Here is a 26864-nt window from a genome sequence, read left to right on the forward strand (position 1 = left end):
AATACTGTAACATAGTCACAATCGTGACATTCCCTCCTATTTAAAATGAGAGTCTCCGTTAAAGGAATGACTTCTGACGTTTATAGAACTCTAGAAAAGCATTGAATCTTTGAAAATCTTCAGTCTTTGAGTTATCTGAAACCTTTGCTTCTTGCGAAACCTTTTTGCTTTGACTGCTAAATCCCATGTCATTGCATTATTCAAAGACTTTTTAGAGGAATCTGACATAATCAGGTTTGACTGCAACAAGAGATTGATCTTCAAACTCCTTCACGTGATGTAAGATTTTCGGTTTAAGATCTTCCAATAACTGCGAAATATTTAGCGAAGAGGAAATTTTCTCAAGGCATTCTTCAGATGGGGTAACTTCAACTTTGTGAATCATTGGAGAGGATTTTGGATTGAGACTCCAATCATCTTCCAATAACGAATCCCAAAATTCTTTAGAATTGTCTTCAGAAACTGTCACTTCATGACTTGCAATTGGCATACTATCATCCTACAAAGAATTAAAGAAAGCATAATCATCTTCTGACTCAGAATCTGCAACTATGTCTTTATCTTTGTCTGGGAATGAAGTATCACTTGGAAAGCTTCTTGCTCAAAATCATCTTTGTCTTAATTAATTGATTCATGAGAAGTTAATGAACTTAAAAATTCATTAATAATAATTTCTGCATCTGCATCGGAGATTATATTCGTTTCATAATCCACTGTATCATGTCGTTTGACTAGTACACGTGAGGCTTGAATCACTCGTTCCGTACAAGAAAGCCGGTGTAAAATCAGTTCACGTCAATCTTTGAATAAGTTGATAGTATGTCCTCGAAAGTTAATAGCAGGATCATATTGGAATAACCAATGCTGACCAAGAATCATGTCATAGTAAGATAAAGACATGACTTCGAAATCTAGTTGATCTTCATAAGTTTGAATCTCGAAATTGCAACTGTTGAACTGTCTCATCACAAGTTAAAATTGATCCATTTGCTAACTCCACATCATATAAGTGAGATGTCTTCTGAGCTGGTAAGCCAAGGTGTTGAACTATTTGAGTGCTGACGAAATTATTAGAGCATCCGCTATCCACCAAAATGTTGATGGAACGACCATTGAGAGTTCCAAGAAGGCTCAAAACTTGCTTTGTGAGAGGTTCCAAAACTGAAGAATTGCATTGAGCATGCTTCATAAGAATAGTCGTATCCTCTGAGACATGAATTGTATTGACTACTGATTTTCCTTTATCTTTAGCAAAATTTGGTTGTTCAGAATTTGACGATGTTTTTGCGTTGGAATTTCTTTTCAAATTAGACGGATTTGGTTTCTTTGGGCCATCTATGGTCACTACCGCAAATTGTACATAATTGTACACCAATTGAAGTCGAAGATGCCTAGGAATCGGAAATTTGTTCTTGATGGTGATTTTGTTGAGAGCTCTATAATCGATGCACATTCTCCAAGATCCGTCTTTCTTCAAAACCAACAACACTGGAGAGCAATACGGTGAAGTACTAGGCTGGACAAGACCCTTTTCCAAGAGGTCTTTCACTTGGTTCATAATCTCTTCATTCTGTGCTATGCTCACACGGTAGGGTGGCCGGTTCGATGGTGTACTACCAGGTATCAGATCAATGGTATGATCTTCAGGACGAGCAGGTGGTAACTCTTCTGGTATGCCTTCTGAGAAGCAATCGGCGTGAGTGTAGAAAATCTTGGCGTTCTTTATCAAGTTTAGACATATTTGTCCCATCATCATCACTCAACTCTTTCATAAAGATCGAGTAAACAAACAGACTGGATTTCATTAATTTTGAAATGGCCGAAGCCGATACAATAGGGACAGACTCGCCCTTCAGTTTAATATCAAGTACAATTGTTTTGCCCTTTTCTGTAGTCAAAGTCGCTTTTCTTGCCCGATAATCGACCGCGGCGTTGTTCTTGTGTTACCAGGGAATCCCTAAGAGAACATCACAACCCTCCAAAGGCATTATGAAGAAGTCCTCATGCCCCAAATACCCCTGACAATGCAACCGAAGTTTGCCAATGACAGGTGTAATGGCTACGTCCTTGCCGGGTGCCGCTAGAACTGCCTCTGCAAGTGGTCCCATCCGATCGAGAGTAATCTCGAGCCGCGCCTTGGCTCCTCCATCAAAGAAAATCAGGGCCTCTTGATCTTTCACTTTGCCCCAAGCTCGGCAAAGTTCTGTACTCTCATCCATGGTGTCGAGATCAGTATCCACACAATCTGGAACCAGTCCTGTTTTCATCCTCCCTTTTCGTACATGGTCCTCAGCTGCTCTCGAACTCTCAGGCCTTTCGTCGTCCTTGTCATTCTGTTCTTTCTGTGCCTTTTTAGGGCACTTCGCAGAGATATGTCCAGTTTCCCCGCATCCAAAGCACTTCCCCTCCCTGATGTAGCGAGTCCGCTCCTGAGGAGTAAGTCTGGGTCGTGCATCCTTTTTCTCTGGGTTGCTCTTTCTTTTTCTACTTTCATTCCCAGAAGTCTATCCGGTTCGTTGTGTCGTGACCTCATCTGTGGGGTAGGTCAGACTGCCAGAGTGAATTGCAAAGCCCCGCTTCGCATGACTCATCAACTCTTGAATAGAAGCTGACTTCTGTTCCAAGGAGTGGTCTCGGATCTCTGTAGGTAGACCCAATGTAAACCGCTCAATCTGTTCTCTGAACGAGATCTTCTTGAATGAAGAGGCAGGTAGAAAAGAGTTCCAGAATCTTTCACAGTAAGAATTCACTGTATCGCTCTTGGTCATCCGGAGATGGTTCCAAGCAGCTCGTATATCTCGCTCAAACTCTTGAGTTAACCAAGAAGAAATAAAAAGCCTCTTGAATTTCAGCCATGTAACTGGCATAGTCTTGCTTAATAGAAGCGTGGACCACCAAGTGCGAGCATTCCCCTTAAAATAAGAGGCAGCTCTCCGAATCTTGGAGTGCTCTGAATAGCGTCCTCCCGCGAAAGCGATGTCAAACTGCTGTATAAAAGACAAAGCCTTCGAAGCATCGGAGTATCCCGAAAAAGTATCAAACTTAAGTGCTTGGCCACCTTCCTTAAACTCTCGGACTTTCTTGCTTTTATCTTTGAGAAAGTCATACTGGTTGGCTTTGTAAAGATTCTTCTTGTTCGCATAAAAGTTCCCATTGTCAGAGTCTGAATTGTCCATAGACGAGTCCTCTATAGAAGTGTCACTCACTGGGCGAGACTTAGACTTCCTTGCCTTTTTCTTGCCCTTTCCGAAGCGTTGTGTCTTGCTTCGCTTTTTGCTTTTCCTGTCTTCTTCGCTCGAGTCTGAAGAGCTAGAAGAACTGTCAGAAGAAGAAGAAGAAGAAGAACTGGGTAGGTCTTCAAACTTAATGCGCTTCTTCATTTTCTTTGCCTTGTCGAATGTCGACCGACGACCCAAATATCCCGGGAAGTCAGTGCCTTTCTTCTGCTTTTTACAGTGCTTTTTGTCCTTATTTTGCACGTCGAAAAGCTGAGCAATCCGTGCATCAACCACGTTCTCCAGTTCCTTCTCTGTGTATTTCTTGGAGACAGAAGATTTCTTGAGAGCGGGTTTCGGGAGTGGTGTTGTGGTTCTCTACTACTCTGTCTGTACCTCTTCCAAAGAGGTCTGGTTCATATATTTTGCCAGCTCGGGTCCTTGGCAAAATTGAGCATCATCTTTGTTGCATCATCAATCAATTTTTGCATCATCAATCAATTTTTGACGTTCCATCTCTTGTTGCTCCGCTGGAGTAGGCCTAGGCGGGCCAAACTCCGTGCCGGAATCTTCGTTGTGATCCCTGCCCGCATCTCCAGATGCAGAGGGAGTCGACTGATCATTGCCTGAAGCCATAGGTGCCGCGGAAAAAAATTCGGGGATCGGATTTCCCGTAGAAGAGAAATTGGCCGTGCTCTGATACCACTGTAACAGACTTGGACACTCCAAGTCAAGAATCAACCGCGACAGCACCAAATAACCACTTCAAAACAATTCACAGATCACAATAGATTTGCACTGGCCCGGCGGAGTTCCATGCCTAGAGATATTGGCCCCAAAGATTGGCGTCCCTTTTGGTATTTCTTTTTATATTAATAAGATCAAAGTACAAGAGTGTAGCTAGGGTTTCACTCTCAGACTCTGCGTTCAGATGCCCTGAGAAGTGAAGCCCTCTCCACATATTTAACGGTAAAAGGGATGCCCAAAAACAGAGCCCCAAAAGCTTTTAAAATCAAAAGCAGCAGTTCTCTCTCTCTCTCTCTCTAGAGAGTATCTTTTTTTTAAAACCAAAAAAAAAAAAGCAAGTTCTCTCTCTCTCTCTCTCTCTCTCTTGGTGTGGAGCCCAAAAAGCAAGCCAAAAGCTGTCAGTGTGTTTTGCGGCGCAAAATCCGGAAGCTGCCCCTGCTGCCACGTGGCACCACAACAGAATTAGGGTTTGCTGTCAGAAATTAGGGTTTCTGGCAGTTTTTAGGGTTTGCAGGGATTTTAGGGTTTCAGCCTCAAATTAGGGTTTCAGCTATCCGTAGCCACGTCATCACTTTGTGACACTCCACACGACTTTCTCTGGCAGGAAGAGTTGTAGTGGCCAATCAGGTTTTGTTGGCTATTATGTGGTACATCACTTCTTGCTGGATCTTTTTGAGTTCCTACATCAGCAGGTAGAGAGGTTGATCAGGAACTTCCTTTGGTCAAGGCATGACACTCAAATAGCATAGGCCAAAGTGGCCTGGCAGGTCACCACTCCTCGTTGTACTCAAGGAGGGTTGAGGATCATAGACCCATCACAGTAGAGTAGAGCCCTTCTTTGGAAGTCTGTTGTCAGAGGATTACTTCCAGGGGAGGAGCCCTGGAGGAGTTTTTGCTTCAACGGCTTAGTGCTAGAGTGCCTCAGGCTGGAGGCCCCTGGCGACCTTCGACTAGATGGATTTTCACAGAGATGCGTAGAGTTGGCTTGAGCAGGAGACTAAAGGACCGTTTCGTTGTGAGTCTGCTCCGCTCTTGGGAGCAACTGAGGAGAGGCCTTGAGCGGCATCAGCCTACTCGGAGGAGCGTCTGAGACAGCCCCTTGTTTGGAACCCCATGGTTAGCACTCAGAGAGGCCACTTGGTTGGTAGTAGGCGTGATGTTTCTTGGGGTCCCATGGCAGAGGGTCCAACACGCACCTTAGGTGACTGGCTACAGTTTTCAGGCTTATAAGAGGAGCTTCAGAGCATCCAGCTATAGGGCATGAGAGGGGTGCAGAGTATGTGTCGGGACATCACAGAGGCTGTACCAGCTGAGTGGCTCACACCTCTCGAGTCAGCAGCGCCCATATGGATGGGGATCTTCACGCGATTGGAGGTTCTCATCGCAGTTCGGGCTTGTTCAGAGACTGTACCCTCCTTGTTTTTCGAGCTACAGGGTGAGGGTCGCTTACACCGAATTTCAATAGAGGCCCCACATGTAGCAGAGTGCTGTTTTCAGAGGATTTGAGTTGTGGCATCTGTGGGAGGGCTTATGCCATAGATCCTGACCCAGCAGCTCTTGAGACTGGCCACTAGGTTGTGGGCTTGGAAGCACTGTCCACTGGCACGAGTGCAATGGGATCCTGGAGAGTGGTTTTGGAGAGACCCTTTCTCCTCAACCGACCATCCAGGTGTCCCTTTATTTCAGTACACTGTTAGACTGGGACGTCACATACTGGCAGCACGGAGAGAGGCTCGTCCTGTTGCAGCACCTCATTGGCAGGAGGAGGGTCTCACAACTGAGTTCTTGTGAGCTTTTTGGGCGAGGTTGTGGGACTCCAGACAGTCGCGGCGAGTCACTTTGCTCTAGTGGCTGGTTGCACATCGAGCTACAGCAGTTGGGAGCTGGCTTGTACATAGCGGTCTCTGTGTAGCATGTGCAGCTTGTGACCATCCTGTGGAGAGTCAGTGCCATTGTCTTTGGGATTGTGCTTTGGCACATTAAGTTTGGCTTCGTGTCCTTCGGCTGATGCCAGCTCTTTCCATGGTATGGCAATACACTTGGGAGGCAGCTACTTGGTCCACTCTCACGGGCCCGGCACTTCAGTTTGAGCTATCCTCCACCATCAGGATGATAGTGATGCAGGGGGGTCGACCTACATAGCAGAGCTTACTCCATAGGAGTGGTGCAATGAGAGAGAGGAGTGTTGGGAGCTCATCTGCGGCTTGACACTCTTGTTCATTTGGCGGGCCCGCTGCTTCGGCATCTTTGAGGCTCGCCCTGTAGCAGAGACTGTTCGTGATCTTTGGCTAGAGCTTATCCATACTCTCAGAGGATAGTTCGAGAGACTCTAGGGCAGCTCCGACCGCATGCAGGAGCGTAGAGAGGCTTTCTGTTGCTAATTGGACTATTTTCTTATTTTTAAAGATTAATCTCTTTTTTAGGATATTTTATTATGTGCACTAAGAACTGTTAAAAGATTGTAGCTACAGGAACTGCCATCAAGAACAGACAACTCTGATGTGTCATTTGATGGGTGACGGTAAACATCGCGAAGGAGTTTCGTAAGTTCGGTGGAAAGGGCCGGGTTACGAGTGCCCCTGATGCGTCACATGATGGGTGACGGGTGCATCAGTAAGGGGGCATCCCGTAGGCTAAGGAGGAAATCCGAACTGAGTAAGAAAATACGCGTAAGAACGCAAGCACAAGAATAAAGATGGGTTCAATGAAGCTTTTTACGAAAAGCAGGAACAGTCGCGGGAGGACAGATGTTTTCCCGCGAGGAGTCTGTGTCTGCATTGCATCTGTGTTGTGTCCTGCACCCGGGGACGCCTGGAATGTGTTTGTGTAGCATTGTTTTCATTAACTAAGTGAGTTTTTAAAGTTTGAACAGGTTCACACTTTATTTTATTAAAGTGGCCGGTCACTTTTAAGTGACCAGGCCTTTATTAATAAAATAAAGCAAGTCTCTCAAAAAAAGACCAGCGCTAAAAAGCTACATGGGGGGGGGGGGGGGGAGGCTGAATTTGCGATCTCTCTCTCTCCTCTCTCTAGGAGCGCCAGACTCTGCTTTTTGGGCCCATATTCCCGCCGGGTGCCAGGGCCTATAAAAGGACAGCCAGCGTTTTAGTTTCAGAGAGCCGAAAGCAGCAAAAAAACACTAGCGCTGGGATTCTGGAGTAGAGGCTGGCGACGGAACTTGCAAGTGTTCGCGTGACGACTGAGTACGGAGGTCGATTCTCCGAGCAAGGAGCGACAGGTATAAAGTGTTGATACGCATTGAGAATTGTTGCTTTGTGTGGTTTGTTTTGCAAGAATCTCCCGTCTTACAGGAAGGCCCTTCACGGGAAGTACGGCTTTACGCCTAAGTCCCTTACGAGAAAGTACGGCTTCGTGCCTAAGTCCCTTACGGGAAGGAACGGCCCTGTGCCCAAGCCCTTTACGGGAAAGCACGACCTTCGGGTCTAAGATTACAGAACGGAGGGGTTTCCTCAGGTTCTCGTGCTTGTATAAGAATTCTCCCTGAATAAAAGAATACTCTTAACAGGGGGGGGGGGGGGAGGGGGGGGGGGCAGCCCATCTTCTGGTCCCCAATACTGTGTCGATCTTCTCCCTTCTCTCAGGTCTGCAAAGTATTATAATTTTTAGATTTTCTAAGTGCTCGTGTGCGCTCCCGTTTTGTGACACTTTCCTTCGACTCTGGCGCCCTGGGCCTTTTTTCACCATGGTCCAAGGTGTGTTGAGATGGCACTACCGTCCACCTGTGTGGCTCTTCCCTTCTCCCATCTCTTGATTTAGCCTCATTGTACAGATGTTATTTTTCATTGGGAGAGTCTCTCCCTTATGATTGCTATAGCCCTCTCTAGAAGAGGTGGTTGTAGCCCTATGGGCAGTTTCATTAACTAATAGAAGGATCTTTTTCTCGGAAAATTAAAGAAGTGCTAAAAGTCTGTTCAGTCTGTCTTTTCTATTGGCACGTGGTGCCCGTCTTGTGGCAGACAACCTAGGAAGTGTTTTGGCACCTTTGTGAGCCTACGTAAGACCTGCATGCTCAGGCACTTTAGCTTAGTTGCATACCCTTTGATTGCACATGAGCACAACCAGTGTCTGCTAGGTGTAGGCACTGGGGAGTGTTTCCATATAGATCATGAGTACCCAGCCTAGGTAGTTTATATGAAGCACCTCTTATAAGCGAGTTTATTAACTTACTAATAAGTGACATATTAGCCTTGCCAATTAAAATCGTGGGATTTTTTATGACATTGCCCGACCCATAATTCCATATATAAGTGACCCTAGGGGTCACTTCTTAAGCATAAGACTAGTACCAGCAGCACCATGCTCTAGCGTTTTTGCTAGCAGTACCACCATCACATCCATGGCATTTTTCCATGAGCATACTCAACCCGCTAGCTTTTTTTAGTCTACAGTTGCAGATTTGCATCGCTATCAGTTTTCAGCCCTAGCGCTTTTAGAAGTTGCTGACTTCAGCCATAGTCCCAACATTTCCAGTTTGTAGCCATCAGATCAGCCAGAGTTTTCAGATTTCAGTCCATTTCTGCCATTAGATCCAAGCATCTACAACAAGATTCCATGAGCATCTCAGCGTCTAGGACAATTGTATCAGCCTTTGTGCAATCTAAAGCAAATACCTCTCTATCACTAGAGAGGGGGCCCTTGGAGGGGGGTTTGGGACCCCATATGGAGGAAACCCTTATCTTCTTTGATGGAGAAAGCTAAGGCCAACTTCAACCCAATTGGCAGCTCGATTTGGAATTACGCCCAAGGAAATGGGGCCACAGGCCGAGGCTGTTTTAGAGGCACCCGGATGGCATGTTGCCATTGCACCTATCATTGGCAAACTACGTTTGCATTGTCAGGGGTATTTAGGGCACAAAGACTTTTACATCATGCCTTTGGAAGGGTGTGACGTCCTCCGAGGAATCCCTTGGTTCCGCAAGAACAGTGACGTGGTCGTTATAGGTCAAGGAAGGCCATTTGAAAGAATGAGAAGGGCAAAGAGATTGTACTTGATGTAAAACTGAAAGGCGAGTCCGTTCCATTTGATGAAATCCAATCTTTTTATTTATTCGATCATCTTGAAAGAACTGAATGTTGAACAAAGGTCAAATATGTATGACCCCGAAAAGGAACAACAAGAATTTTTGCAAGCTCAGGCTAGCTGTTTCCCTGAAGGCTTACTAGGAGAGTTACTTGGAGAGTTACCTCCTGCACGTCCCAAAGATCATAACAATTGACTTGATTCCCGGTAGAACACCACCTAACTGGCCACCTTACAGAGGTAGCCAAGCCCAAAATGACTGAAATTATTGGTAAAGTATCTCATTGTGTCGCTAAGCTTTCCTGCTCTGGCAACAACCGCCTGTTGAAAGTATGAAAGGGATTCCACTCCTTTTGTCTGAAACACAAAAGTCTTCAAGTGTTGTCATAGGTTGAGAAGAAATATCTTCCATATGGTTTTCTTCGTTTAGAAAATTGTTCTCGGGACAAATTATATCCAAAGATTCATTTGCAAAGATTGAAATCATGCTACAAGAGTCTGCATCTGATTTATCGTTTGCACCTTTGAAGATAAGGACTGAAGTCTTCATTGTTGAAAAAGAATCATTGTTCACCTCAACACCGACTATCTGGTCAAAGACAAAGACTTTGTTCTCCACGGGCGATGATGAGGCTAGTGTTTTTGCAAAGACCACGACCACAGAAGGGGTTTTGTGGTCTTTAATTGTCACAAACAAACGAGCATCTCTTGACTCTTCAGCTTTCTTTGCAAGTATTAAAGGCTTCCATTTGAGAAGGGGGAGGTTGAGGTAGATGCGGCCTCTTAGGCCTCTGAAGGGTCCTCTTGCACAAGGAAAGAACAAGTAAGCCTTCGGCACTACCACCAAGAGCTTGTAAGGACTTGAAAGCAGGTCAAGGCTTGCGAGGGGAAACTTGTCCAACGTCGTGGCGTTTCATGACTGAATACTCCACCACTAGGGTCGGACATATGTGCCACTAAATAAGACCACTTTGATCGAGTTGAATGCTTGCCAAGTATGAAAGCTTCGTGTTGCTGCTTTGTCGTATGTTGATAATGATTCAGAGATGGATCTAATTTGTGTTTGGCTATCTCTGAAGAACCATGCTTAGGGTGAAAATCTAGCCTACGAAACATCTGGACACTGAATCCACTCATGAGGAAAATGACTATGTAGGTCTCTGGAACCACAAAAATGTAAAACCCAAAGCACGTCCAAGCGTGAGGTCATCAATGTGAGGCCGTTGGAGAAAGCATGTTGGAGGGCTGCCATTTGCTCTTTGAGAACTGCTATTGGATCCTCCGGCAGAATATTGTTGGCACCATCCTATGATCTGGCCATGTTGACTGCTTATACGAAATATCGTGGCCACAAGCGAGACTGGAGAGATATACATGCCGTAGCAAGACGGGTTTCGCCTCTAGAGCAAGCAAGGTTGGGAGAACCGATTTACCGAATGTGGCATCTTCTGGAATCTCGACTAAGTTGGTAAAGCTCAAAAGACTCTTTACTTTGGCATGGTTGCTTGTGTGGCTTGGAGGTTCCTAGAGTAAATACTTCCTAGATTGTATCCAATTTTTTTTCAATACTCCTCCCGCAAATAACCAACAAGGTCTGGCTATGAGTAAAGCACCACTTTTCAATCATTGAATTCTCCTCCCAAGAAATCCCGAGCCATGAGATATTCGTACATTATGAAGCATCAATTTTTCTCTTCAGTACTCCTCCCAGGAAAGCCCGAGCCATGAGTAAAACACGACTTTTTAATCACAGTTTCCTTTTGAATACTCCTCCCAGAAATTCCCAAGTTATGAGTATCGAAAAGTGTTACCAAAAACAATGAAACCAGCCTCAAAACCAGAATCAAGCAATCTCAAATCGGGACCAAAACAAGTTTAAAACATATAAATCCATTTCAAACAAATTCAAAACAACAATTGAAGAAAGCCTAATTCACTACTGAAAACCCTAATTTTTCACACATTGTCGGAATCAAAATCCACTCGCGTCAATGCATAGGGCTCGTCGAGAGGATCAACTTTGACTTTTGTTGCATATCCTAATTCTCAATTGTTTAAGAGATGTTTAGAGGCCTTTGCAACACAAAAAAGAGTTAAAAAGCATGTTTTTAGAGCTTTTTAAGGCAAAAATGAACTCCTTCTTCTTTATCTCCTCCTCCTCTTGTCATTTCTTCTTCATCCAACCCCATAGCTTCCATCTGTAGGCTCATGTGGATCCAGTTTTCTCTGGCAGCACTGCTTTGCATCTCCCGCGGGTAGAATGCAAGAGAGTGAGCTTGAGTACATATTTAAAGACCCTTGGCAATCCAAAAGGAGCTTACATGAAAAGCACCTAAAAGCATCTGGTCCCAAAAGCATGCGCCCCATGGGTTGTCCGTACAATGTGCCACATCAGCACATGTCAGCGTGATTCGCGGGATAGTTTATACAATTTGCCACGTCAGCGCATATTGCGGAAATCCGTACTACAGGCCACATCATCACTTTTTCATAAGTTGTTATGGTGGGGGTGTGTGCGCGTGCGCGCGTGTGCTTTACTTTAACGCTCCATCAAACGGGGGTCCCCTAAGTTGTTGGGGGTTAGGATTTTAATTCTAACCCATAGGCCACTCGGCGAGGATTTGTAAGTTGGTAAGAACTTCATCTTCTTATGCTTCTGCTAGGGTTTAGGTCCATAGGCCATATTTGCAAGTTGGATAGGGTTAGGGCTAGGGAGACCTAACCCTCTGGGTCTTCACTGGCTTGACAGGTCAGCAATTTGTGACATAGTCACTCTTCACAAACACAAATTTGAGAGATCTACGCGCCCAAGTAATCTTGGATTGCATGCAATTCCAAATAAGAAAAAAATTGTGGTTCTTTTATGGTGCAATGGCCCTTAAACAAAAGGTTGAAGACGGAAGTGTGCCGGATGCATGATCGACTAAGGGTGCTAGTAAATCTGGAGAAGGAACACAGATTCTTCGAGAAAATAAATCTGAGAGACGTTAGTTAGGTTCTTTTCTTGAGCTCTGATACCAAACACTGCCAAAGAGCTTTGATACCAATGTGATATGCAACGGAAGTGATTGATAGTGAATGCTCAGTACGTACTCAAGGTTCCTTAACTTCTTGAGAGAAATGTGCATTAGATTAGAGAGAAGGGAGAATGATACTGTGAATGAAGGAGAGAGAGAGAAGACTAACATGCTGTTGGCGTTTGTACTCCGTTCTTTCTAACTTTTCTACCAAGAATTTGTCCAAATCTTCATTCTTTTCTCAGTTCCCACGCTGGATTCAACTTTTCTCTGCCTACCCACCAAGAAGTGTTATTTAAGATTCTCTGCGAGAACCCATGGGTAATCTGGGGTTTTTTTATGGCTTATGTCTCGTAAGACAGAGTGATGAAGATAGAAGCGCGCCCGATGCGCAAAGTACGAAGGGTGGGAGTGGCTACTAGGTCCGGGGTTGTGCCACGGAGATTCTTTCACAAAAACATGCGCGTGGTGCAAAAAGGATCGAATCCTCCGTAGAAGAAGAATCTTTATAAGCTCTGATACCACTGTAACAGGCTTGGACACTCCGAGCGAGGAATCAACAACAACACACAACTATAAAACTTTAAAATCACTGAACTTTAATGGAGAGAGAGAGGGAAAGAGTCAACACGGCCCGACATAGTTCCGTACCCATAGGTATTGGCTACAAAGTTCGGCCCCCCTTTTGTATTTCTTTATCATTAATCATTGCCAAGTACAACTCTCTCATTAATCATTGCAGAGTGAGGCCCCAAGGGCTCTTTTAACAGTACAAGGGATGCCAAAAGCAAAGCCCCAAAAGCAATCAGCTTAAAAGCTTCAAGTTCCAAAAGCATCTAGTCCAAAAACTGGCACCAAAAGCTGGCAGTGCAAATCACGGAATTCCGTATAGGTGCCACATCATTAGTCAGTGCAAATTACGGAGCGTCCGTACAACTTCCATGTCAGCATCTTCTACGTGATCTCTCTCCCTTTTTATTACTCTAGTGTCCCTTGGGCCCCATCGGACGGGACCCTATAAGTTGGATATAAGTTGTTCCAAGTTGGAACAACTTATAACTCAAATTCTTGTTAGATTCCACGCAGACGTGGCAACGTCATTATTTTGTGATGGGGGGGTGGGGTCAATTTTTATGACTTCGTTAGGCAATGGAAGGTATCAAACTTTTAAGAGAGTGTTATTGCTCAACATTCTCATGTTGATGGCCATGTGGTGCATGTCTGCTCATATGCACTTCCTATTGCACATTATAGAGGGACGATGTTATGTTGTTGGAGCTTGAGTGACCAGGAATGCATATCTGGAACGCTGGAAAAGTTGGAATGGGCATCTTTTGTCACTATTTAGTGACATGAAATGGGAAGTCGTCAAGTTTTCAACTTTTTTTTAGTTTGATTATGTTCTGCCTCTTCTAGGGTGGTAGTAGGTACGTCGTCGATCCTCATTTACTCTTTAGCGTTCATTAGGGTTCAAGAATTTGTTCTTTTGTCTTTTGCTTGTGGTATTGTATGGAGTCTGAATTGTAAAGTCTTCGGGTTGTCTTATCCTTTTTCTGATTCTTAAAGTTGAGCAAATTTTCAGTCAAGTAAGGTTCTCTTACTTATTTCGCCTAAACATTTCCAATATTGGTTTGTTTTTATCCTCTTTTTCTTTACAAACAAATAAGGTGATTTAGTTTTTCTTCATTATTACTTTTCTTTTGTCTATTGATTTTGTGTTTTGTGGATGTTTTTAAGCCTCTCTTTTAATTTTTAAGTTCAGAGTTTTCTGACCTTATGAAGGTATATGCCTAAAAATGGCCGTGCCTGGTTGGAGCCAGTCGGTTCAACTGTCCTGAGCCATCAATCCAGTTCAACACTCCAGTATTTCACAAGATAGGGAAAGTTGCAGAAAAGATCTAGGAGATTTTTATGAAGGATCATAGGGTCTTGTGGCCATATAATTTGCATTGCTTGAAAGGGTAGAAGTCTTCTTATATTTTTATCATCACGGTGGTTCAGCATAATTGTAGATCAAGAAATCTTGTCCACATCATAATTCTAATTTCTGGGAACAAAAGTTTGGGAATTAATACCTTGGAAAGCCACAATTTTGTTGGCTGCTATTGCATTCATTTGTATACTACTATTCAGGCTGTCATCTTACTTTGTTATTTAGATCTTGTTGCTTATTATTTAAATTATTTAAATTGATTTTACAATTTTCAGTGATTTCAAGGATATTTTTGATGTGGACCACTTCATATTCTCTTTACAAAACGAAGTACGCATTGTAAAAAGGCTGCCTCAGAAATATTATGAAAAGGTTAGAAAAGGCAAACTTTTATCAATGCCTCCAATCAGCTGGTCTAATGAGTCATATTATCTAAGCCAGGTGAGTTAGTGTAACCTTGTCATAAGATGGTCTTGTTTGAAACACTCCTGCGTTGTTGAAAGAGTGCGGCTTAATGGTACAGATACTTCCTTTGTTCAAAAAGCATAAAGTTATTCGTTTTAGCAAAACGGATACTCGTCTTGCAAATAATGGGCTACCTGTTTGGATGCAAAAGCTTCGTTGTCGAGTCAATTATGAAGCTCTCAAATTTACTCCTCTGATTGAAAGACTGGGCCAAGAGCTGGTGAATATTCTTCTGAGAAAGGGTTCATTTGTGGTCCTTCATTTACGATATGAGATGGATATGTTGGCCTTTTCTGGATGCACACATGGTTGCACTGATGCAGAGGTGGACATGTTGACGAAGATGAGGTTTGGATCAATATTATTCCTGGTTAATCATTTTCTTACCCTGCAAATTCACTTTTTCATATGTACAGGTTTGCTTATCCATGGTGGAAAGAGAAGATTATTGATTCTGTTCAGAAGAGACTTGATGGCTTATGCCCTCTTACGCCAGAGGAAACTGCTCTTGTTCTCAAAGCACTGGGGTTTCATAGAGAGACACAGATTTACATTGCAGCTGGGGAGATTTATGGCAGCAAGAGGAGGATGGCTTCACTACATGGAACTTTTCCAAACATTGTACGCTCAGTCTTTGTGAACCTTTTGGCGTTATAATATTTGTGTGCTTGTGCGTGTAATGTCAAAATGCATTTTTAGCATTGTCCATGAATTAACTTAGCTATATGTTGCCATGTCTTAAGGTATTTCAAAGGTCTTTTTCTTTCCAAGAGGAAGATCCTTCCATCAGTTAACTGCCCGTATTAGAGAAGGGCTACATCAAAATGTGGGGAGACTCTCCCAATGAGAAAGTAAGATATGTACAATGACGGCTAAATCAAGAGTTGGAAGGAGGAAACAACCACACTTGCCGGCCCGTCTAGGCGCTCCATGAACCATGGTGAAGAAGGGCCTTGGTTTCCAAAGTCGCAAGAAGGCCTTGCGGCGCTATCGCATGCGGTCGGAGCTGCCCTGGAGTCTCTCAAATTGTCCGGAGTGTGTGAATCAGCTCTAGCCAGATGTCATGTACAGTCTCCGTTGGTGGGACGGGTTGAGCCTCGAAGATGCGGAAGCATCGGGCTCTTGAGTTGACCAAGTGTCAGATTGCAAATGAGCTCCCAACAACACTCTATCTTTGCTCAACTCCTGAGGTACAGGCTCTGTGGCGGGCTGGAGTGCAGGCCAGCCCTCCCATATCACAATCATCCTGCTGATGGAAGCCATCTCAAAATGAAGTGCGGAGCTAGTGAGGATGGACCAGGCGGCAGCACCCCAAGTGTACTGGCTAGCTGTCGAAAGTGCAGGCATCGGCTGAAGAATCCGAAGCCAAACCTGCTGTGCCATGGGGCAGTCTCATAGACAGTGGCGCTGTGTTTCGAGTGGATGGTCGCAGGTTGAACAGATCGTAGAGTGACCACTGTGCACCAACCAACTCCCAACTGCACGAGCTCAATGGGCTACTAGCCACCGAAAGATAGTGACTGTCTTTGGCTGTCTGCTGTTCCACAGTTGTCCCAAAAAGTCTTCTAAGAACTAGGTCGTCTCTTCCCAATGTTCCTCTGCAGCAGGATGAGCCTCTCTGCATGTTGTCATTTATTTACGTCCCAATCTTGCTGCGTACTGAAAAAAGGGTGTCCCCGGGTGATTTGCAGAGTAAAAGGATAGTGCCAAAACCATTCTTCCAGGTCTCACTGCACTCCGCACGAGAGGCCCCTCTCCCAAGCCCATAACCGCTAGTGTCCTAACTCTTAAGAGCTGATGGGCCCGGGTCTATTACACAAGTCCTCCCACTGATGCCCACAACTCGGATCCGCTGAAAGCAACACTCGGCCACCTTTGGCGCCTCGGCGATGACTCTGTGGAGGAGGCCCTCTCTTTGAACCTCAAAGATCATGCATGAATTTGTGTCTGAGCAAGCCCTAACTGCAATGAGGACCTCCAGTCGAGTGAAAGCCCCCATCGAGCAGGGAGCCGTCAACTCAGGTGTGCTACTCTGCTGTATGGTCTCTATAGCATCTTGACACTTGCTCTGCGCACCCCTCATATCTCGTAGCTGAAGGCTGTGGATCTCCTCATCAAGTGCTGTAAACTGCAGCAAGTCTTCAACAGTGCGGGCAGGATTCTCTGCCATGGGACTCAAGGGCCATGGGGCTGACTACCAACCATGTGACCACGTTGTGTCCTGACCAAAGGAGGCTGCCTCAAACACTCCTTGATGCATGTGGGCTGGTGCTGCTCAAGGCCACTACGCAACTGCTCCCAAGACCAAAGCAAGCTTAAAGCAAAACGGTCCTCCCATCTACTGCTCCATCTTTTGCTCAGGCCCACTCTGCGCACTTTGTGAAAATCTAGCGAGTTGAAGGGTTGCGTGGGCCGTGTGTCTATGGGACTCCGTCTTTGATTCGGTGAAGCAACAGCTCCTTCCAAGCTTGGCTCCTCCCCTAAAGGAGACCTTTGACAGTGAGCTTCCCAAGGAGGGCTCTACTTTGCCGTGCTCGGTCGATGATCCCCAAATGTAACGGGACAGGCACCACGTGCCAACGGAAAAGAACAGACTGAACAACTTTTAGCACTTCAAGTAACGTTGAACTGAAAGAGATACACGAACACGAGACGGGGAGTAGCAGAGTTTTACCCCAAGAGAGCACTGGTCCTAAACCTTGGCGCCCCTTTTGGTATTTCTTTATATTGCATTAACAAGGTACAACTCCCATAGCTCTGCTCTACATCTCCCAGGGGTAGATTGCCAGAGTGAGAGCTCATGGGTCAATTTAAAGGTCCTTGGCCTCTAAAAGCAGTTTACATGAAAAGCTTCAAGTTCTAAAAGCATTTGGTACCAAAAGCTCATCACAAATCAGCCAACGTAAAAGTAGGAAATTTGTACAATTGCCACGCCGGCATTGCTGTCGTAAAATCTGGAAATTTGCAACGTCAACCATTAGCGCAAAATCTAGGCTATCTGTACAACAGTGCCACGTCATCAGATGATCGCAAGTTCTTTTTGCGTGTGTTTGGTGCTTTATTTTAATCCTAGTGACTAGGGCCCCATCGGACGGGGTCCCATAAGTTGGTGGGAACTTCTTTAATACTTAGGCCACCCGGCAAGACTTTGTGAGTTGGTCAGACTTCTTCTGTTGCTGCTACTTCTTCTGTTGCTTCTACACTTAGGGTTTAGGCCCCTAGGCTGGGATCTGCAAGTCGACTCAGGTCTTTAGTGGCTTGACACGTCAACAGTTTGTGGCACCAACCCTTGCTAAGAGCAAGGTAAAGTAATGACCTGCCAAGAAACTTTGGCCCAAGTAGACTATGCGTCTCGCCCTGACCACAAAAAGTTTTTGATCAACCTCTCCAATTGGCTGATGCAAGAACTCGAGAAAATCCAGCAAGACGTGATGTACCACATAGTAGCCAAAAGCACCTGATTGGCCAATACAACCTTGCCAGCAAGAGAGAGCCGTGCCAAACTCCAACAACAATGTGCTGCTCTGGTGACTGTAACAATCTTGGACACTCCAAGCGACAATAGCAACACGCGAACAGAAACTTCAAAATCACTGAACTTTAATAGAGAGAGAGAGAGAGAGGGAGAGAGTCGACACGGCCCGGTGTAGTTCCGTGCCCAGAGGTATTGGCCCCAAAATCTAGCGTCCCTTTCGGTATTTCTTTATCATTAATCATTGCAAAGTACAACTTCGAGGGACCTCTGCTCTCAGACTCTGTGTCCAGATGCTCTACAGAGTGAGGCCCAAGGGCTCTTTTGTTCTTACAAGGGATGCCCAAAAGCAAAGCCCCAAAAACATTTAGTTCAAAAGCACTAAATCCAAAAGCATCTGCTCTCAAAAGCTGCCAATGTAAATTGCGGAAATCCGTACAATCTGCCACGTTGCAGAGCCAACGCAAAACGCGGAATTTCCGTACAATATGCCATGTCAGCGCAATTCGTGGGCAATCCGTACAACTCTGCCACGTTAGCATTACTCGCGATTTTCTTCTTTTCTCTTTTTCTTTTGCCTATCTGTCCCCTGGCCCCATCGGACGGGGCCCCATAATTTGGGACCAACTTATAAATTAGTCATTTTATCCATCTGGTCATGCCACATCATCATTTTGTGACATACCCCCCTCTTGAAAGAATTGTAATCGCCCTCGATTACGCATGCAAAATCAGACACAAGCCATAAACCAGTTCAGTAGACACTGGCTTCTAAGTAGTTCGTCGGAACGTTTGGATGTGCTACCATCTGATTTTGCAAAATCCTGCGATGAGCTATCATCTGGTTCTCTTGATTCATTCTCTTCAATCTGGCGGACTCTTGCCTTGTTGAGGTGGATACTATCCTGTTTGTAAGATAAGTCAATGAGCCGGCATGCGTTCCAAATCGTTCCTTAGCATGTTGCATAAGTCTTTGAATAGAGTCAGACTTCTGGTTTAGGTAATAGTCTTGAATCTCTTTTAGCAAACCACAACAAAACCGCTCAATCTGGTCTTTCAAAGTAATCCTGAAACGAAGACTCTAGCAAATAAGTATCCCGAAACCTCTGGCAGTAGTCATCCGATGTATCTTTCTCAGTCATTTTCAAGTGATGCCCAGCCATGATGATATCTCTTGCATATTCATTTGATATCCAAGTTGACGTGAAAATTGTCTTGAATTCTTGACATCCATTGCATTTTTATATGCTTCAAAAAAATCTTGTCTTGGGTGCTTAGAAATTGAGGAACCTTCTTAGCACCCTAGAATACTTCAAATGCCGCCTTCCCCGTGTGTTGTTGTTGGCAAACTCCACCAAGGGCAAATACTTTTCCCATTAAGTCTTCTGATCCAATGTATCTTTCTCAGTCATTTTCAAGTGATGCAAAGCCATGATGACATCTCTGGCAGTAGTCATCCAATGTATCTTTCTCAGTGATTTTCAAGTGATGCCAAGCCATGATGACATCTCTTGCATATTCATCTGATATCCAAGTTGATGTGAAAATTGTATTGAATTCTTGACATCCATTGCATTTTCATCTGCTTCAAAAAAATCTTGTCTTGGGTGCTTAGAAATTGAGGAACCTTCTTAGCACCCTAGAATACTTCAAATGCCGCCTTTTCCGTGTGTTGCTGTAGGCAAACTCCACCAAGTGCAAATACTTTTCCCATTAAGTGTTCTTATCCGAAATATAAGACTTCCAATAAATCCAAAACCATTGAATTGGCTATGTCAAATTGCCCATCTGTCTGTGGGTGGAACGAGGACCAAAACTGCAACCACGTGTCAATGTTCTCCTAGATTGCCCTCCAAAACAAGCCAGTAAACTGGGGATCTTTGTCCCAAGCAATGGACTCGGGCATGCCATATGTTCGGAAAATCTGTGAGACAAACAGTTTCGCCAAATGATCGGGCTTAACTGTCTTCTTTACCGGAATGAAGTCGGCCTGTTTATTGAATCTATCGATGACTGTCCAAATGTCATCATGCCCACTTTGAGTCTTGGGAAGATAAAAAATAAAATCCATGGCAATGCTTTCCCAGGGAGAAGGGTGTGGGTAAAGGCTTTAGAAATCCTGGTGCCTTATGCCTGTCAAATGTCATAAAATCTAATATCTAGCTTTACCCAAATGATTTTTCTCATGTTAAACTGATCATTTAATATGGGGAAATAAGAGGGAAACGAGCTAGAACATAGATATGAGTTTTTAGGCCAAGCTCAACATAGGGCCAAAAGGAGGTGTTTTTTTTGATTTGCCAGGTATGGAAACCTTGGCCATCAAAAATAGTTAAATTTTCCTTGCCCATGGTGTACCCTAATGTGTAGTATGGAGGAGGTCTTACCTGTTTTAGGGAGTGTTTAGTCTCCGTGTGACTAATCTGAAAAGGATTTTTACAAAATGATGGAGTTTTGTGAAGCCACTCTTCACTTATTTGTGAAGCACCTCTTTACAAAGCTCATGGTATGGTTCGAGGCTCAAAAGGATTTTGTTTTGGAGATTACAAAATTTTAGTACTTGTGTAGGGTGAGCACAAAGGATAAGGGAAGTTTACAAAGTGGGTATACAAAATGGGCTTGAAATAGTCGAGCCCTTTTACAAAGCTAGGCAATGGAAGTCCGTGGGAATGCCCCACCCTAGGTAGTGAGATGGCCTTCGGGAGCGTGTGGGTATCGAGAACCAAAACTCAAAAGGTTGGTGGTCCAACAACCTTGGCCGCAACTGAAGTTGTTGTGCGAGGAGCCTCCAAGACTGTTCTGATGGTGGAACCGATCTCGGACAAAAGTGGAAGGTATTCTCATCACAGGCCAGGGTACAGACTGCCTCCTTCACAAGAGCATTTGATGTCGGATCAAAGCCATGGCGCCATTGTCGAAAGTAGGCTCTAGTAGCATGTTTTGCCCAATAGGCTCATGGAGATCACTCTGGTTGTCATGTCGGGGAACTCCAACGCGATTCGATAGTAACGTCATTCGAGAAACATCAGCAATCAACAAGAAGCCGGGCTTGTAGCAAGTCGTGTACCTCACCACGACTAAGTCGAATGCCGATAATCTTGTAGATAACCGAGGTGGCCTGGAGGTGCTCCATCTCAGTTTCAAGGCTCGCTTGCTCTTCTGGCGAGAGCAAGTCGGATGGTTGGCTCTATGGTGTCGAATGAGGGGACTTTTGAGGAGTCCCTTTGGGTGGATCAGGAGCGGCCATCAGTGTCTGCTGCGTCGAAGCGAGAGGGGCTATCAACGACGAAGACAAAATACGGTGGGCGAGGAAGGATGAAGAGCAAAATCTCCGACTACAATCTGCAGCTAGGCAGAGAGAGGACACCGCGGAAAGGGGGGGGGGGGGGGGGGGGGGGGGGGGGGGGGGGTATATATGCGAAAGCTAGGGAGAGAGCTAAAAGCTCCGTGGGAGAGGAGGAAGGGGAACCAACGGCGGCAGCACTGGGGGCAGCGAGAACAAAGGGGGGGGGGAGTGGAGGCGTAGAGAGAGGGTAGTGCAATGACGAGCGATTTTCTTGGTACTTAAAAGGTCTTAATTCTAATTCTATAAAACAGAAATCGGATTGTGCTTTTTAAATCAAAGGATCGGTGAGGATGGGAGCATGCCCGATGCGCGATGAAGGAAGTGTGGCAGTGGCTTTTAACTGTAGGCAACAATAATTAGTGGGGGTGTGGCCTGATATATATATATATATATATATATATATATATGCAGTACAATGTGAAGACAATATGGGAGGGGAGTAGAGATCCATCTTCATCTGCACTCTGGACGACGAAAGAGTATGGCTCGAATCCTTTGCTGTAGCCTCCTTCGAAACTGTGTAGCTCCTCTTCTCCGTCGGGGTCGTCTAGATCTCCCTAGCTCCAATGTTCGGTCTATGAGAATGCCAGTAGTGCGGGTAGACCTCTCCACTGTTGGCTGCTCCTCTGTCTGTTCTTCTGGGTGTACAATATCTAGTGTAAAGAAATCTGTGATCTGTCTCTTGGGTTGTCTCTCTTCTGCTCTCCTCAGTAAAGTTTCTCTATGCCTGTGTAACTCAAGTAGATATAGCCCAAGACATCTTTGATCCTCATAACTCATGACCCTAGATAGAGGCCCAAAACCTTCTCTAAATAGACAATGAAAACGGCCTCGTATCTCATAGTACACTGTGCAATGACATATGTAATGTACTTCTGTCTTTGGCTCTAGATGGCATAAGCGGCATATCCTGCTGGTGTCCCTCTGAATCTGCCAGTCTCAATCTCGAGCTGATGTGAGGACGTGCGTATCTGGCCAATGGCACAACGCAAACCATGAGAAAGATGCGTGTCCATATAGCTAGGTCGAATCACAAACCCATCCCCCGTGAGGTGGAGAAGATGCTCTCTATAGAAAGCCATCTTTGTGCCCAACTCCTGTAGCGGCTCTATCCATGTCCTCCTCGTGTCCAGCTGGATCAGATCCTGACGAATAAGTCTATTAATCTCTACCCGTGTTAGAGACCTCAAGGGTGCCTGTAGAGAGTATTGAAAAGGAGGCAACCTGTCCATGGTGAAACCATGTGTCTGAAACCATGATGCCATCTGTGCATACCAGCATGATGTATCCCCATTAAGAGCTAATTATCTGGAGGACTCTATAGCCACCCTGGCATATCTGTCTTTGGTAGTATCCCACAGACTGTGTACAAAGGAGACCGATCTGGTAAGCGCCTCAATCTCCATAGGGGAGGCAGCTAATTCCGCTCGAATGATATCCTGCGGTACGGAAGCCTTGGCTCTAATCAGCCGAGAGATCATAGATACCAAGGGCTTCTCCGTACGCCTCCAACCATCCTGGCCTATAGAAGGTCCCCAAACCTGCACCCCATATAACATAGTAGAGGCAACCAAAGTATCAAAGAGGCTAAGTTCCTGGAACTGAACCTGCAAACACATCCTCTCCATTCCTCCCAAAGCCGCACCAGTTCTAGTTAGTCCAGTCTCTGCTGCTCTTCTCAAAGAAAATCTCGGCCCAACAAAGACTGCCCTAACCTTGATTTTGCCTAGGTTTACACACAATCCACTATCCTCTGCAAAACTGCGTAGTGCATCCAAATGTCGTTGCATACCTTCTGGTGAGTCAGATATCAGCACAATATCATCAGCATATAGCAACAATGGGATCCACGTGCCTGCCAGCTGGGCACCCCTGTCACCCTCTCTGTCAATTTAATCAGACACCTCATCAACATACATACCAAATAGAGTAGGAGACAATGGGCAGCCCTGTTTCACTCGAATAGTAGAGTGAACTAAATCAGATACCCCTTCCGGAGTGCGTACATGTCCCACCACTGATCTGTACAAAGCCATAATCACCCATATCACCTCTATGGGCACCCCCATCTCCTGCAGTCTGCGCATCAATCGAGATCTTGGTACCATGTCAAATGCTTTGCGAAAATCCACAAAGTTACAATAGATCCGTCTCCCATGTGCTATGCCCTCCTTAATGATGGCCCTGAGTGTCAGAATATGATCAAGAGTGGAGAGACCCCTCCTGAAGCCGGCCTGACCCTTTGCTCGTACACCCTTGCCCTCTGCCCAATTACTCAAGTGTTGCTCCAGAATAGATGCATACAACCGTGCCAATGTGTGTCCAACCATAATAGTGCGGTAGTTCCCAGGCTTTGTAGGGTCACCAGCCTTGGAGATGGGCACAATATTAGACAACCTCCAAGTCTCAGGTAATCCCTCACACATGGCACGATTGAACAACACTGCGAGAACCTCCATCGGCATATCCCTGGCATGTATAAAGTGCTCCGCTACGAGACCGTCATGATCATATGCCTTCCCGGTCCTCATCTTGTCGATGGCCCTTTGTACCATCTTAGGTGTAAAGAAATTGCTCATAGAGCTGGGCAAGGCTTTGTAGGGTCTGGAAGGGGTTCCTGTCCAGGAACCGTATATAATGATGTTGCATATTGGCCCTACACATCAAGTGAAGTAATCACTGGGGGAGGGGAGTGCTCATGGAAGAGTCGCCATGCCTCTCCTGAGTCCCTACTCAAGAACATCTGATATAAGTCTCGCTCCATTTGAGCTAGGTAAGCTCGCTTCTTCCGTCGCACATGGCGTCGGAAAGCAATCCGAGACTGTCTGTAAGTGATGACTCCTAAAAGAAGATCCCTCTGAAGCTGGGCTCTCATCTCTCTGCACTCCTCATCATACCAACAGAATGTCGTCTCTTGCCCGACTGAGTGTGTGGGTATGCTACTGATGCAACCCCATGCAGTGTCTCAGTCAGTAGAGTGGTGCACTCCTCCACTGAGAGGCATGTACCGTTTGTGCCAGCTGTGCCTTCCAATAGACGGTCCCAGATCTCCTGTGTATAGACGAAATCGGTCTCTGGTGTAAATGTATAGCGGGTGTGTGACCTGCCTCCTGATGTTTGGGTTGTACTATACTGAAATTTAACGGACAGTGTCAAGAGAGCATGATCTATTGCTATGCCCACTGGCCTGGCTGTCACAAAGTGATGACGTGGCGGACATCAGAAATCCTAAAATTCCTGCAAACCCTAAATTTTGCCAAAAACCCTAATTTCCGGAAATTGCGGAGGCGGATTATAATTTTTTTTTTTTTGGAAAATGATGAGCGACGCGAATTTTGCTTTTGTTTTTTTTTATAAAAAAAAGAGAAAAGACTCTCTAAGAGAGAGAGAGAATTGATGCTTTTGATTTTAAAAGCTTTTGGGGCTCTGCTTTTGGGCATCCCTTGTAACCTTTAAATTAGTGGTGAGGGCCTCACTTCTCAGAGCATCTGGACGCAGAGTCTGAGAGTGAAACCCTAACGGCTCTCTTGTACTTTGATGATTGATTAATACAAAACGAAATACCGAAAGGGGCGCTAGTCTTTGGGGCCAATATCTCTAGGCACGGAACTCCGCCGGGCCATTGTAAATCTATTGTGATCTGTGAATTGTTTTGAAGTGGTTATTTGGTGCTGTTGCGGTTGATTCTTGACTTGGAGTGTCCAAGTTTGTTACAGTGGTATCAGAGCCCGGCCGATTTCTCTTATACGGGAAATCCGATCCCCGAAATTTTTTTCCGCGGCACCTATGGCTTCAAGCAATGATCAGTCGACTCCCTCTGCATCTGGAGATGCGGGCTGGGATCACAACGAAGATTCAGACAAAGAGTATGGCCCGCCTCAGCCTACTCAGGCGGAGCAAAGAGAGATGGAGCGTCGTCAATTGATTGGCGATGCAACAAAGATGATGCTCAATTTTGCCAAGGACCCGAAGATGGCAAAATATATGAACCAGACCTCTTTGAAAAAGGTACAGATAGATGGAGTGACAGAGAACCACAACACCACTCCCGAAACCCGCTCTCAAGAAACCTTCTGCCTCCAAGAAAATATATGGAGCAGGAACTGGAGAACGTGGTTGATGCACGGATTGCTCAGCTTTTCGACGTGCAAAAGAAGGACAAAAAGCACGGCAAAAAGCAGAAGAAAGGCACTGACTTCCCGGGATATTTGGGTCGTCAATCGACTTTTGACAAGGCAAAGAAATTGAAGAAGCGCGTCAAGTTTGAAGACCCACCCAGTTCTTCTTCTTCTTCTTCTGACAGTTCTTCTAGCTCCTCGGATTAGAGCGAAGAAGACAGAAAAAGCAAAAAGCGAAGTAAGACACAAAGCTTCGGAACGGGCAAGAAAAAGGCAAAGAAGGCTACATCTCGCCCAGAGACTGACAGTTCTACTGAGGACTCGTCTACAGACAGCTCAGATTCCGATGACGGAAAGTTTTATGCGAACAAGAAGAATTTTTACAAAGCCAACCAGTATGACTTTCTCGAAGATAAAAGCAAGAAAGTCCGAGAGTTTAAGGAAGGTGGCCACTCGATCAAGTTTGATACTTTTCAGGATACTCAGATGCTTCGAAGGCTTTGTCTTTTATACAGCAGTTTGACATCGCTTTCGCGGGAGGACGCTATTCAGAGCACTCCAAGATTCGGAGAACTGCCTCTTACTTTAAGGGGAATGCTCGTACTTGGTGGTCCACGCTTCTATTAAGCAAGACTGTGCCAGTTACATGGCTGAAATTCAAGAGGCTTTTTTATTTCTTCTTGGTTGACTCAAGAGTTTGAGCGAGATATACGGGCTGCTTGGAACCATCTCCGGATGACCAAGAGCGATACAGTGAATTCTTATTGTGAAAGATGCTGGAGCTCTTTTCTACCCGCCTCTTCATTCAAGAAGATCTCGTTCGGAGAACAGATTGAACGGTTTACCTTGGGTCTACCTACAGAGATCCGAGATCACTGCTTGGAACAGAAGACGGCTTCTATTCAGGAGTTGATGAGTCATGCGAAGCGGGGCTTTGCCATTCACTCTGGCAGTCTGACCTACCCCACAGATGAGGCCATGACACAACGAGCCGAACAGACTTCTGGGAATGAAAGTAGAATGAAAAAGAGCAACCTAGAGAAAAAAAAGGATACACGACCCAAGCTTACTCCTGAGGAGAGAGCTCACTTCATCAGAGAGGGGAAGTGCTTTGTATGCGGGGAACATGGACATATCTCCGCCGAGTGCCCTGATAAGGCACAGAAAGAACAGAATGATAAAGACGACGACAGGTCTGAGAGTTCGAGAGCAGCTGAGGAATGTGGCAGAAAAGATAGATAGAAAAGCAGAACTGGTACCACATGGCGTGGGACTTGCACCGAATCTAATGAATGAAAGTACAAACTTTGCTGCTTTCGGGGCAAAGTGAAGGATCAGGAAGCTCTTTTGAAGGAGCCAAGGCCAACTTCTTTTCACTTGGAATTGGCGGCTTGATTTGGAACTACGCCCGACAGGCTGACGCCACAAGCGGAGGTAGTTCGACTGGCACCCGGATGGGATGTTGCCATTACACTGAGCATTGGCAAACTTCGTTTGCAATGACAGGGGT

The 26864-nt window shown here is 45.3% G+C and overlaps 1 protein-coding gene across 2 annotated transcripts in view; it reads left to right on the forward strand.

Annotated features, from left to right (window-relative positions):
- LOC147443240 (rhamnogalacturonan I rhamnosyltransferase 1-like) overlaps positions 1-26864 on the forward strand; it is a 39539-nt gene that overhangs the window by 2794 nt on the left and 9881 nt on the right. For both annotated transcript variants that reach the window (XM_086529149.1, XM_086529150.1), the window contains exons 4-6: positions 14229-14394; positions 14477-14766; positions 14835-15039. In XM_086529149.1, coding sequence (XP_086385275.1) covers positions 14229-14394; positions 14477-14766; positions 14835-15039 — 661 coding nt within the window. The remainder of the gene's footprint in view (positions 1-14228; positions 14395-14476; positions 14767-14834; positions 15040-26864) is intronic.

Source organism: Adiantum capillus-veneris, chromosome 14 (genome assembly GCF_014529385.1).
Source record: "Adiantum capillus-veneris isolate H3 chromosome 14, ASM1452938v2, whole genome shotgun sequence".
Taxonomy (NCBI): domain Eukaryota; kingdom Viridiplantae; phylum Streptophyta; class Polypodiopsida; order Polypodiales; family Pteridaceae; genus Adiantum; species Adiantum capillus-veneris.